This window comes from Notothenia rossii (genome assembly GCF_949606895.1).
Source record: "Notothenia rossii genome assembly, chromosome: 8".
NCBI lineage: Eukaryota > Metazoa > Chordata > Actinopteri > Perciformes > Nototheniidae > Notothenia > Notothenia rossii.
The window spans coordinates 79,812,110-79,826,616 of record NC_136906.1 but is presented as its reverse complement, the minus strand read 5'-3'; the positions used below and the strand labels follow the sequence as shown (position 1 = coordinate 79,826,616).

At 46.2% G+C, this 14,507-nt stretch overlaps 1 protein-coding gene across 2 annotated transcripts in view; it reads right to left on the bottom strand.

The window, feature by feature from the left end:
* Positions 1 to 14,507, bottom strand: part of hivep2a (HIVEP zinc finger 2a) — a 116,212-nt gene that overhangs the window by 12,579 nt on the left and 89,126 nt on the right. For both annotated transcript variants that reach the window (XM_079643776.1, XM_079643777.1), the window contains 8 exons: positions 12,444 to 12,518; positions 10,996 to 12,314; positions 9,024 to 10,885; positions 7,898 to 8,158; positions 7,155 to 7,323; positions 6,938 to 7,031; positions 4,980 to 6,744; positions 4,400 to 4,557 (listed from right to left, as the gene is read on the bottom strand). In XM_079643776.1, coding sequence (XP_079499902.1) covers positions 4,400 to 4,557; positions 4,980 to 6,744; positions 6,938 to 7,031; positions 7,155 to 7,323; positions 7,898 to 8,158; positions 9,024 to 10,885; positions 10,996 to 11,980 — 5,294 coding nt within the window. In that variant the 5' untranslated portion in view covers positions 11,981 to 12,314; positions 12,444 to 12,518. The remainder of the gene's footprint in view (positions 1 to 4,399; positions 4,558 to 4,979; positions 6,745 to 6,937; positions 7,032 to 7,154; positions 7,324 to 7,897; positions 8,159 to 9,023; positions 10,886 to 10,995; positions 12,315 to 12,443; positions 12,519 to 14,507) is intronic.

Below are 14,507 nucleotides of genomic sequence, written 5' to 3'. Positions count from 1 at the left end.
TTTTTTTTTATGCTGCCGCAACGCAAACATTTCCCAAATTGGTATCAATAAAGTAATTACCTGCCTGCCTGCCTGCCTGCCTGCCTGCCTGCCTGCCTGCCTGCCTGCCTGCCTGCCTGCCTGCCTGCCTGCCTGCCTGCCTGCCTGCCTGCCTGCCTGCCTGCCTGCCTGCCTGCCTGCCTGCCTGCCTGCCTGCCTGCCTTCAGACGCTGAACTGGGAAACAATGCAGCGTTCCACCTCTGGGTTTAGAGTTATTCTAAAAACAGACAACCACAGTCCTCCCTGCAGCCCCACTTATCCCTTTACAAGACTCTTAAAAAAGCAAAACCCTTCAGACATGAAGCCCTGTCCCCAAAGAGGCTCCGAGTGAAACAGCGGACACTTGGCAGGCGGATCAGGGCAGGAATCTGTCTGTCATGGAGAGCAATGACCACCAACCGCCAGTCACATGCTGGTGGGTTCAGTCTGTCTTTGCTCTCCTGCAGAAGCATCATATTCTGGTTGTTTGGGAAAAATGGCTTTGTGGTGGAATGGTGAGAAAACGTCTGGTGTAGTGTGTTTCCTGTCCTGTCTGTAGGCTGCGGGGATAACTAGTTCAGGGCCTCGTGTGTTAAAAAGAGGTCAAATATCAGGTACATCAGACAATTCAATTTGTCTTTCAACTGCAGTGGGAAATGCCTCGTCTGAGTCGAGACGTTTACACAGCTGCGTCCAGTTTCATGAAAATGAATTATACTCATGTTGGTTTGATTCTATTTTATTCTCAGCACACGGTAAGACCATAAAGCAGATTGTCTTTCACAACTACGCGAACTTCCAAGGGACACAGATAAGTGGAAATGGATTCCTCTCCTCTGCCAAAAGAGAAATATGTTACTCCTGTCCGTTTCTTATTTTACAAGAACTGAAGTGTGTCTGCTTGCTTAGTACCTGTATGCATTACTGTAAGTGCGTGTGTGTGTGTGTGTGTGTGTGTGTGTGTGTGTGTGTGTGTGTGTGTGTGTGTGTGTGTGTGTATGCTTTTATCCACTTATTGCTTCTAACGTGTCCTTTGGGAACAATGGAGGATTACTTCACTGTCTGCTGCATTTAATAACCCTTGCACGTGTGTGTGCGTGTGCGTGTGTGTGTGTGTGTGTGTGTGTATTTGCATATTTGTGTGTGTCTGGACCGTCTGTCTATTCCATTGAGTAACCTTGGTCTTATTGGCTCTAATGTAAGACTATAAAACATCACAATACTGAAGGAATGTCTCAAACGACAGAGGTTTTCTAGCTTCGTTTAAACAGACTTTATTTGACCATTTAATGCACGATTTGGGACATTAAACGATTTGCTTTTCATGCTTAAATAGGCTTTATGTGACTTTAATAACGGGATAATCAATAATAAAGGATCTTCTTGGCTTCAATGCTAATAAAAAAAGCTTTAATTGTCTCCCACTGTACGCCGGATTGCATTGTTGATGAAAATCAATCAACACAATCTAATTCCATGTTGAAAAATGAAAAACATTATTTTGATCAAATTGAAAATGACCTCACCACACAACAGATCTCTAGGTTTAGGTATAGTGTGAAATGTTACGATACTTGTGCCAACATCACATCCAAGTCCTACCAACAAAGATGTATCTTGCAATCCTATAAAGTCTTTGCCAAAGTGAGTCAGGATGTGTTTGCAAAAAAAGCTGTGCAATGACTTTGCCTAAATATATTACGATAATGAATTGTCATAAAATCCGAACAAGTAACCCTAACCCTAAACCCTAGGGTTAACCCTAACCCTAACCCTAATGCCCGATGTCAATCAAATATAAGTAAAGAAGAATACAGATCAGAGGACACATCAAATGCTAGCATAAGAAGTTTTTCCGTCTCTGCCAAAACGACCCGTCTGGAAGCATTTTTGCAAGAGAAGAGATTTTTTCTTTTTTTTTCTTGAGCCAAGAAAGTGTTTCATCTGTCTTCTTCAGGTTTGCTGTATATTTATGAAGCTGCATACAAAATAAATTGCACACTCGAAAAAATATCTAATTTGTAGTTGTAAAATAACGCTTTGAATTAAAAATGTTTGCATCAGTTAAAAACAAATCTGTACATTTTTCCTTATCAACAGGAGGCGGCACATTTCACTTATGCCTGTCACTATTAAATAATAACAAATATTAGAAGTACTACTTGTTACTTGTTAAACAACGTACCATAGCCAGTATGACAGCTAAAATACAACTTAATGAGGGACAGATCCCGCTTCACACCCGTCTATAAAAGAGCAGGAATTATGAAAACCGACGTCTAATTACAGCGATGCGGCTCGAGCTGTTTTTCTGTGAGGGGCTTACCAGGTTCAGGCTCTCGGCCCTCACTCCAACAGGCCATCATTAAACCAGAAGAATAGGTTGTTAAAGGATAAGTCTTTTCTTTTTTTCATACTTAAGAAGATTTTCTGATTATCCACGCTGAAACAGATGTGCTTGGAGTTCGTGGAAAAGTCATCTGGGTTTGTTGAGCTGTGAGGATTATTTTTATGAGAAGAAAGCAGCTGAACAGAGGGGTTTAGGGGTCTGAGGTTTGTATGCTTTAAAATAAATACAAAATGTAGGTAAAGGTGATTCTGCTCTAACGTCATCTCATCAGGAACTCTTTCTCCAATCTCGTGCTGGCTTACATTTCTAAAAGCCGTTCTAAAACTTGTTATAACTTTGTGTTAGCTAACATAATATCTATAATGGGGCAACAACGTGTCTAAAAGTCAACTCACTCTAACTTCCAGACACTGCTCTGACCTGTGAGTTGATGGATTGATTCTTGAGTCTGAAAGAACCATCATGGCTTGGAATCAGCTTCCTCAATTTCCTCTATTTTAGCAATCTCAAAACCAAATTACTGCCAAAATCAGACCCAATTATTTCTCACCAAAATTGATTTCTGATCTCCTTTTTTCCGTTGGTGCCCAAAGTAACCGACTTAATTTCTATGTCATGGATAATGATGATGAAGAATTTGTGTCTGGGAAAACATTGGCATGATCAAATGTAGACCTTTTAAATGAAGATTAATTTACACGTTGATTTCTTTGAAAGGCTAACTCTTTCCTTTGATTATTGACTTTAAGGTCTCGTTAGGGTTTGGATAATTCAGCAGCTTAATCCTACCTAATCACAGACAAGTAAATGGACTTCCAGTAATAAACTCAGTGGGCTTTCTGCTCGTACACCACTGGTGTCTCAGGGAGGTTAACATAAACTCAAGACTAATATGATGTAATCCACTGTAAGCGCAAGGGCAAACAGCTTGAACTACATGTACATTATTTAAAAGGAAAATCCCCTATCTATTGTTCAGGAACTACCATTAAAAACTATTGAGTGCTATTCATCTAGAACAGTGTTTTTCAAAGTGGGGGCCCCGACCCCCCGGGGGGCCGCTAGCGGGCGCCAGGCGGGTCACTCAAAGTTTGAGGGAAACAGGATTTTTTCTTTTTTTTAAGTTTGATCTTTTTTTCTTATGTTATTAATAACTGCATATCTATCAATCTAAGTTTCCTTTGATGCCAATCTTTTCATATTTTTAGTTTTTGAATCACACGACCGCCTTTCAAGCCCAGAATTGAGCTGCCGCTACTGAGAGTACTCAGCTTTTGGAGCAAGTGAGAGCTAGTGAATGTTTCGCTCTGCAGCTGGATGAGAGCAAGGATATAGCAAATGTCGCAGAATGACTTGCATACATCAGATTTATTTCAGAAGACAACTTTGTTGAGGAAATATTATTTTGCAAAGCACTGGAAGGTGAGTACATCATCTCAAACGGACTTGACTGGTCTCGTTGTGTGGGTGTGTGTTCAGATGGGGCAGTGGGGCTATGACAGGCAAAGAAAGCGGAGAGACAGCTTCGATCAGGTGGAAGGCCCCAAATGTAGTGGCAACGCACTGCATGCTCCATCGGGAGGCACTTGTACACATCATTTAAAAAAAAAATTGCAACAGGGGGGTCCCCGCCAGAGGATAATGCTATATGGGGGTCCTTGGCATGGCAAAGTTTGGGAACCCCTGATCTAGAACACTTTAATACCACCAAATAAAACACTGTTAAACACCCGAACTAGAACATCCATAACATTCAGCTGTTTGCAAACTTAGAAATTATTGATCTAATATATCATATTCCAATGACTTGTATATAGACTCTGATTGCAATATTTATATTCTATTTGTATTTACTGTGTTATTGTGTTGCACTGTTGTTGAGCCTGTGACCTAAGATTTTCATTGTCATAACTACACTGCAGCTATGTACGAATGACAATAACAAAGCCTTGTTGACCTTGCCTTGTTGATATGAACGTTGAGATGATTTCTGCCACTTATTGGACTAAGAGCGTGTTCGCTGGACCTACCCGCCTTCGAAGATCTTGATGCGTGACGGTTCGGCGGATGGTTGTTTGGCCGAAACCTCCTTCTCTACTTGCTCCTCCTTCGAACGATCCCACAACACAACGCCCTTCATCTTCCTCCCGAAATGACTGACATCAACTGGCATCAACTCCGGTTTCAACTACAGGGATGTGACGAGACAAGAATGAAGAACAAGAGAGGTGAGGAGAAGCATTTATCAACCTTTCCTGTGCTTCTCCATTGTTGCACCTACGAATTTGCACCATATTTTACTTTCTAAATTAATGTTAAACATTTCTGCACAGCCCTCCAATTTAAAACATAACGCACTGCAGTTTGTCATATATGTATTGTAAGTTTTACAGTGGTTTTTGCTTCTATTGTATATTTACATTTGGTGTAAATACTTTTAATGTTAAATAGTTTCATTTCGGCGTATTGTTATATGTTTGACCTCTTAACATTGACTTTCTTGTGTTGTTTATGTGTGCACAAGCATACACCAAAGCAAACTCCTTGTATGTGTTAACGTACTTGGCTAAAAACTCGATTCTGATTCTGATATGATTCTGGTTAACATACCTGATCCAGCCTCAGCTTCCAGGCCACAGACGACACCAGCTTTCCAGAGCTGGGAGGCGACATGGCTGCGGTTGAGTAAATCCAGTCAGAGTCCCTCCTCTGTTTGGACCTCAGTTGGGCCAATGCAGCCTTGGTGCTGAGGTTCAGAGGATTGGGGTTGTATGAGCTCACATACCACGAGTTGTAGACGGAGCTGTGCAAGGTAGTTTGGGTGCTGTTGGGTTTGGTGTAGTTCAGGAAACACCAGCTGACTTTGCTCATAGAGCGCAGGCTTGGGAACTGGCAATACTGCTGGACTTCGGCCACATCGGTGAGAAGCAGAGTCTGGCCCATCGCCTGGCCCATCGCTCCGGATAATCCTGCACTTTGGTTGGCAGCTAGCTGGACCAGCATGTTAACAGGGACTTTACCGGGTTGATCTGTGTTGTCGGTGTCCTCGGCATCGTTGGAGGACGCCATGGACTGGGGGCTGGAGCTGAACTCCGGCATCGAATCGTCCACATCGAGTTCCTCCGGGGAGTCCCGTCCACCTGAAGATGGTGAGCGATCTGTGACAATCTGAAGAGGAGGAGTGAAGCTCTCGGCACGGGGAACATCAGACGGCTGGGGGGCAGAGGATCGGACAGGAATGGCAATCTTGGTGGCAACGGGGAAGTCACTTAGTGGAGGAGACGAGGACATCCTTTCCGAGTCATCCATGGATCCCTCGCTCTTCAAACGGGCTCGCTGACCTCTGCCCTTTTCAAGGTTGCCACTGTTTTCACTTCCACTCAGCTCCACTGCACTCATCTCCTTGACTATCTGTCCATACATCCTCTCCTCCTTCACTCTTTTCTGCTGCTTAGTCTCGATGCAGAGCTCCAGAGAGCTGGTGGGGGAAAGCATGCGCTTGCTGCCTCCGATGCCAGATCCCGAGGCATCTGTGGTGGACATGGTGCCTGATGTTAGCGACAGTGGGATTCCTGTGTTTAAGCGTTGCTCTGGTAGTGAATCTGGAGCCTTCCAGGGAGGGTAACGCAGCGCTGAACCATCAGTCTGTCCGAGGAAGTGTGATAGGTTGAAACCTGAACCACTCATGCCTCCTCCAATTCCTCCAGGTGGTTTGCTGAGACTTTGCTGAGACATGCTGTTGTTGTCAGCACCACCAGGCCTACCGCCTTGTGCCCCACTTCCATGCATAGCCATCAGCTGGCTTACACTGGTGTACATAACACTACCATATGACGGCACATGTGTTTGGATCCGCACAGGAACCACAATACCAGGTAGAGCGGCATGGGAGCCCAGGTTTTGGGTAGCAAAGACAGGTTGGACCTGCTGCAGAAGCATGGAGGTGGTATTGGTGCTAGGTAGTGAATGCTTGGAGGAAACAGAAGCAAAGTTCTGCTGGGACATGGGAGAGGTGCGAGATGATACAGAGGCAGCGTACATCTGAGGACTTGGGCTTTCTGATTTCCCAATATGTGGCTGCTGATCGTGGATCTGCTGCAGGGAGTGGAGTGGTGGTTGTTTGTGCAGCGGGTGTCCAGATACGGAGCCTGGTGATCTGATGTGGAGTTTTTGCAGTTGCTGCTGGGCCTGGAGGGTTAGCTGCTGTCTGGATGCCTGACCGGCCTCCTGACCCCAGTAGATCCCTGGTTGCTGATAGGAAAGATATGGAGGACCACTCTGGTAGTGCTGGACAACTTCCTTATTCATGACTTCATGACATTGATATTCTCCTTCAGATGACGAGCCCTGAGCCTGCAGGCGATGCTGATGGGACCTATTAGGGAGAAAAGATTGAATACTCAAATGTTCCTTCAAATCAAGTACAAAAGAAAATGTAATAGTAGAACCAGAGATGTAGAGTACCGCTAGTTATGAATGAATTTTGTTGAATTTGCATTTCACTTCACAGCTAATAAAAGCACTATCAGTTATTTTAGGGTTTAGCAAGGGAACCTATAATGCTTTACCTGGAATAGAGAGGTTCATCCTGCAGGCTGTCCTCGCTGATACTCTGCTGGAGGAGGTGCTGATGATGCTGTTGGTGTTGGTGAGATCCAATACCTGTGCATAGAACATAACAGTTCAAACCCACACTCCCATAATGAAACAACGAATTGGGTAGAATGTAGTCTTAGTCAGTAATGTAACGGCTAGAGACAGTTTCATGTGTAATGCAAGACTTACCACCAGTGCTACTGCCAACTCTCTTGGTTCTGCCGGGTATATCGCTGCTGCTGTGGGGGGATCCTGATTGGCCGGGCCATGCCCCATGTTCCAGAACCTCCTGTTTGATCGACATCTCAGCACCCATTGGTTCCTGGACCACTGCCTCTGGATAAACACTCAGTGAAGCCTGTCAAATGTATGTGGAAGCAGGGAAATGGGTCAGTCATTATGGAATTACAGTATAAAGGCCTATATGTAGGTGAAGTCCCAGTGTGAAGATATAGTGTGAGAACAATTGGGAGTAAGTTGGTGGGATTGCCAAGAAAACTGTTTATTTTCGTGTAATGGACCTTACAAAGACCCATTTCCCTTTACCCTCTAGGTCAAGTGCTTTGAGGCTGTTATAAATCAACACAATAAGTTGTTCTCTTGATTACAAACTTACACATCCTAACAGGCCATAAGACTCTTAAACACCTGAACCTTTGAAAGAACATCCATAACATTCATCTGTTTGCAACTTACAAATTATTTATCTAATATATCATATTCCAATTACTTGTATATAGACTCTTATTGCAATTTCATTCGTATTACCTTGCACCATTTAATCTGTTATCTGTTTTATTGTGTTGCACTGTTGTTGAGCCTGTGGCCTAAGGTTTTTATCGACATAACTACTCTGTAGCTATGTACGAATGACAATAAAAGCGTTGAAGCGTTGAAACCTTGAAACCAAAGATTTCCAATAGTAATGCTACCTGTCGGACAAGATATCCTCGCCGGCGTTCCTTCATTGCAGAGGCACTCGAGTATATCTCTCCTTGTCTCGAGGGGGACAAGCTTCCGTAGTCGAACGATTTGCTGCGCATTTCAGGAAACTCTGTGGGCAGCGTGCATGGCGCCTGCTCCGATGAAGATCTCCTCATCTCCCTCTGCTGGTGGTGGCTGGAATGACCACTGCCAGGTACCGTCAGGAACTCCGACTGCTTTGGTCCACCGCCAGAAGTCGAAGAATCATCCTGGATCAGAATCAAAAAGACAATTGGTTAACTTGGGCTTATTTGGAAGATGCTGCCTCTCATAGGGGATGAATGCCAACATCCATCCATCCATCTTCTCCCGTTTATCCGTGGTCGGGTCGGGGAGGTAGCATTACCAGCAGAGAGCCCCAAACATTCCTTTCCCCTCATCAACCAGCTCTGACTGGGGGGTCCCAAGGCACTCCCAGGCCAGCGTAGAGATATAATCCCTCCACCTGGTCCTAGGTCTACCCCTCGGTCTCTTCCCAGTTGGACGTGCCTGGAACGCCTCCCTAGGGAGGCGCCCAGGTGGCATCCTAACTAGGTGCCCGAACCACCTCAACTGGCTCCTTTCGACGCGAAGGAGGAGCGGTTCAACTCCGAGTCCCTCCCGGATGACCGAACTTCTCACCTTATCCCTAAGGGAGACGCCAGCCACCCTGCGGAGAAAACCCATCTTGGCCGCTTGTACCCGCGATCTCGTTCTTTCGGTCATGCATGCCAACAGAGACTTAAAATACTAAACATATAATGGACCGGCATCTAGTGGACACAGGTACATCTCAACAAAAACACGCCTTTCTGTTACCCTGGCTATAAACTCAGAACAACAAGAAAAGTGCTGACATATTCGCTTCAAACAAGCAGAGAGTCTACACATCTTTGCAATCTGAAACCGACCTGTTTTGCTTGTACCTTGGACAAAAAAAGATTGACAATGGTCTTGCTTGTTTGAAGTAAATATGTCAGCACTTTTCTTGTTGTTCTGAGTTTGAATCCTGAGATTTATTGCACTTATTGTAAGTGGCTTTGGTCAAAAGCGTCAGCTAAATGCTATGCAATTTAACGTAATTCAATGGCGTACCTGTTTGGTGGGCGAGGCAGACTTGAGGCCTTCCTCTCTGTCGAAGGACATGGAGAAGGAAGAGGAGTGGGAAAGGTTACTCTCCTGACTGGGGCTGCGAGAAAGGCTGGTGCACGTTGACTCGAAGCTGGATTCCCCTGATGAGTGCTCCATATCCGCCAGGCGCAACCTCTTCTTCTTGGGCGGTAGCTTTTCCGATGGCATCTGGGCGAGGGTATCACTCCTCTGTGGCAGCTGGAACTCCTCTACATGCTGCGGCTGCTTTTCCGGTTCCTTGGTCATTGGAGATTCGGTATCTTTATCCTCCGTAACCCTGATCTCAGGAACTTGGATGTTGGGTTGTCGGACTAGCTTGGGCGGGACTTGATAAGGCTGGCCAGGGGATGGTGCAGCGGACGAAGACGAGAGGGAGGCCAGGTCGCTGTCACGCTCTGTACTCTCTGCCCTAAGCAGTAGGGCGGACTCAGGACTCAAAGCATCCTCAAAGATATCTGTGTCAGATTGTTCAGAGTACTGGCTAGATAGAGCTTTCTCCGAAGGCTGATATCCTGGATGCTCAAAGGACTCTGACTTCTCAAAGGAATTTGGCCGGCTGAGGGAGTTGGTGTGCTGGATGACTGATATGACATTCACAGCTGCCTTCCTGCCCTCAAAGTCAGGAAATAATGCAATGTCCTCAGAGCACATGCTGGCACAAGTGTCAAAGCTGTCGGACTGGCTGTGAGCGCTGTAAAGAGAGCCCTTTCCTGTTGGAGTTCCCCTCGACCCATCAAAACTACCCTGTCTAAACTCGCAGTCCCCGATCATCTCCACTGAACCACTACAGCTACTGTCGCAGTGCCCGGGGCTGTCCTCTTCATCACCAACACTCTTCTCTTTCCTCCTTTTTCTTGTGGCTATTTCTGACATGCTAATTTTAGTACCATATGGGCTGTAAGAAATGTGCTCAGGGACTCCTGGATTGCGCTCAACTAGCTTCATACCCAGAGATGAAGCTATATTCTTGGGCATGTGTCCAAAGCCCTCAGCCTCCCCTACATGGGCTTCATTGGCTGAATGTTCAAATGCAGCCTGCCTTGTCAGTCTGCGCCCTGGTGGGTAAAACACATCATCCGGCGCCATCATCTCATCAAATGAGTGACTGCCTCGAATTGCTGAGGGCACACTTAGGTTAGAGGGGGAGGATGTTGGCATGGAGTTACTCCTAATAAGGTGCCCAGAATCTGACGGAGGCTCGAGAAGGCCTGTGCTGCTTTGACAGGGTCCTGTTGGGTACTGCTTGGGATCTCCAGAGACTCCTACATCTCCCCTGAAACAGATGTGATCCTCAGCTATCTTCCCCATATCCATAATAGCACCTGATTGCTTTAAGCTAGTTAGGCTGCTGGGGTCTGCGCCTGCCATGCCAACTGCAATAGACTGTCTGGATCTGGAGTCGGGTCGGCCGTACCAAGTCCGACCAAACATAATCTCTTCGTACGTCTTGACATTATTATTTGGAGGGCTGATCTGCTGCTCTGCACTTTCAGAGCGGGAAAAGTATCCAGAGTCTGTGCTGCCCTTGCTGTGAGGACTGAGGAGGTTTAAGGACTGGGACATGATAGAGTCCGAGTCCTGACCCTTCTTCTCATTTATCCTTAGGGCCAAACGTTGTTTGATGGTAGGGGAATCATCCAGTGAATGCGCTCTTATGCCAGCGTGTGATGCCAACATGTGGTGTGAACCCTTTATGTCCTGAAAGGGTGGGCACTCCATTCCTGTGGAGGGTACTCCCCCAGCCTTGGGTATAATAAGGATAGGCACTTTCATAGACCCCACAATCAGCTCTTCAGCTTGGTCTGCATATGCCGGCTCCCCACCACCTACACAATGGGAAAGAGTGGAGCATGACAAAGAGAAGAGTAAACAGATTAGGATTGTCCTGAGAACTTCATGCATTTTAAGATTTGTTATGGATGAATCTTAGGGTTACCTGTATTCTTGTCAGCTTCAAAGGGGATCTGCGGGATGGGGCTATCTTTGTCCGTCAGCATGATGGAGCCCTCCACACCTTCCTCATCGGTGTCGGTACTCTGCTCTCCGTCTGAGTGGACCTCGGCATCCCCCCCTGGAGACGCCTGGTCCATATCCCCACCGCGAGCCACAGATAGCTCTGAGAATGGTACAAGTCCAGCCTTGATGGCATGAGCATGGGACTTGCGATGCTTGTAAAGGTTGCTCTTGGTTTTAAAGGAAAAGCCACATGGTACACATGGATATGGCCTCTCTCCAGTATGAGAACGGATGTGCTTCTTCAAGACGCTAGGCTTGGCGCAAGCTCGTCCGCAGTAGTGACAGATATACTTACCGGGCTTTTTGGGCTTCAGCTCTTTTTTGCTGTAGCCCTCCTCTCCAGGCTCAGGGCCCGATTGAGAATACTGTCCGAAGGAGCTGGGTAAACTGGGAGACTTCTGGCGGGGAAACCTCCCTGCCCCAGCCCCATGAGGATGAGTGTGTCCCGGGTGTCCTACAGGGTACAGATCATCCGAGGGCAACTGGCCAGCAAAAGGCCAGGCATGTGGCTCTAGACCTGGCTGGGGTTTGGCTCCTGACAGGAAGCGCTCAGGCTGGGGGTGCTGAGGGTATGGCTGGCCCAGCTGGTAGGAGTATCCCCTTGGGAACCCCTGTGCAAAGTGCCCTTGGGGGTCTTGAGATGGTGGGCCTCCCATGGCTCCAACTGCAGAAGGTCCTGATAGCAGCTTCCCAGAATTCCCTGTAATTGCGTACTTCTGTTGGGGCGCTGATCCAACCGTGGCACCACACGGCAAACTCTCACGGTGTTTGGAGTCCGGGTCAGCAAAAGTGCTTCGTTTTGTGTTAGCAGAAGGCTCGGATGCCCACTTTCTTTGAAGAGTTGCCTTCTCCTTCACTAGGTCCTTACCTGGGCCTCTCAGCCCGGCTGATTCACGAGCCTCCATTTTTGAGAAGCTCTTCCGGGGGTTAGAAGAGGAAGGAGGGAGGGGATGGTGGGGGAGCTGGGAGGGTTTTCAAGGGTTACAAGGTCCCAGAACTACCAGGCATGATAGCTGAACCTTTGATGGCTGCCAACAAGTTCACAGAAACAGGAAGTACCCGTCCATTGCAGAAATAGACTGACTGGAAAGCCAGACTGGAAAGAGGAATCAGAGAGTGGAAGTAAAAGGGGAGCCTCAGTGGATAACATCAGAAATGTCTCTCTCCTTTTGCCATTTTGTAAACACTAATGTTGCCGTGCGCTGTTTTTCTTTCCAGTTCATCCAAAGACAGAAGAATCTGGAGAGGACACAAACAGAAGAAAAACATTTGTAGCCTTGTGGAGTGCATTTTAAATTAGCAGTGTATGTATTAACCATTCGACCAAGTCAACAACAAACTGAATTTGATCAAAGGGTAAATACTAACTTTTTCTTCAGGGAAAAGTGTTTGTAGATCCTCTTTCTTTAACTTCGGAAGTCATCCAGTGTCTCAATCAAAGACCTGCACCAAAACACAAGAGAGAAATTAGTTTTGCTGTTCCAATAACACAATACAAAACTCAATGATGACACAGAAACAAGTTACCCTACTGACACCTCGGCTTACCATAAGTTGGTTTTGTGTTGCACAATGAGACGTAACATTTTGGTAACACAAGTTCGACACAACATACTGTGTTGCACAGAGAGTACTGATTAAGTTGTCGTGCCTGATGTGCGAATGTAAATGTCATTGATTGCTCAGTTACTTTCTTCTCACAGGAATCCATCTGTGCTTTCTGCCTTTTCCACCCCTTCCTCCCTCCCTCCCTCCCTCCCTCCTCCCTCCACTCAGTGAGTCACCGCTGCAAAGCAAACCCACGCTGTTCCTAAAAAGACACAAAGGCTTATAAATAGCGCTTGTGGAAGTGACGTCGGTGTGTCATAATGTGTGTAGGCGTCCAAAAAGGCCAAGTCGAAGAGCAGCCATCAGCGCTAGCACCTTCCCTTCCTCTCTAGGTGTTAAAGTTTGATTGGTATGTTCTCGTTCAAAGAGCAAGATAACACACACACACACACACACACACACACACACACACACACAGAGAAAGAGACACACACATACGTAGATTGAATACTCACAGGCATTGCAACTGCACTGCAAACACTGCAGTAAACAGGGGATATGTGTGAGTTTCCGTTGTTTAACGTTTCTTTACCACACAACACCTGACAGCAGAAAGCCGCAGAGTACACACACACACACACACACACACACACACACACACACACACACACACACACACACACACACACACACACACACACACACACACACACACACACACACACACACACACACACACACACACACACACACACACACACACCTGCTGAAGTTGCAATTTTGCTTTGTATTTCCTCATCTTAGGGTTTTAAAAAAAAAACTCCCACTCTGATTGCGACACACATTCACATCTATACACACACACACACACACACACACACACACACACACACACACACACACACACACACACACACACACACACACACACACACACACACACACACACACACACACACACACACACACACACACACACACACACACACACACACACACACACACACACACACACACACACACACAGTGCGGACTCTGTGCTGGTAAGCAGGCCTCCATGACGTTAGCGTCTAGGGGCCCAACGAGAGATCCATAAATAGCAATAGAGGAAAACAAGCTGTATTCATAGAAGTAGGAATGTTAACTTTGGGCTACCTTGTGTTTTTCACTTTCACCCCCATCTACACACACACCAGGAACATTATCTCAGACATGGGTCATATTTTTCTGTTTTCCATGCTGTTAACAGTTCAAGAATGTGTTTGGAAACCCAAAGGACTGAAAGAAACATCAGCTTTCATTCAACAAAGGATCATTGGTTTGTAGGAGGGTCAGCTGACAGGCAAATGTGGACAATCTGTGGACTTAGAGGCAAAGTGTGTACGACAACTTTGTGACTGGTACGTTTCCCTAAAGGATGAAACACAGCAGTATCGTAGCTTCATGTCCTCTGTGTCATCTAACACTTGCAGCACGTATCAGATGTAAGACACAGGATTTTTTCATTTAAAAAGCATCCGGATTCCGCTTCAAATCATGATTGTACGTTGATTTTTTTTGTGCACCAGCATTGCTTTATAGGCTTCCTGTCATCTGACACCAGCAGGAAGAATTGGAAGACTCATCCGGGACATTAACCCTTAGAAAACATCTTCCCTGGGTCTGGCACTGATCCAGGTTGATGATCCCAGATTATTCGGTAACCCACATTTTGTTTGGCATTCATACAATGATTTTTGGGTTAGAACCATCCAGAACCATCCAGAACCATGGTACATAGGGTAGGGTTGAATTTAATATGGCTTTTCTTAGATTGAAGTGCAGCTATGTCAAATAAACAACTATTTCCCCAATGGCTGCAACAGGAAACATCCAACCTTTGTA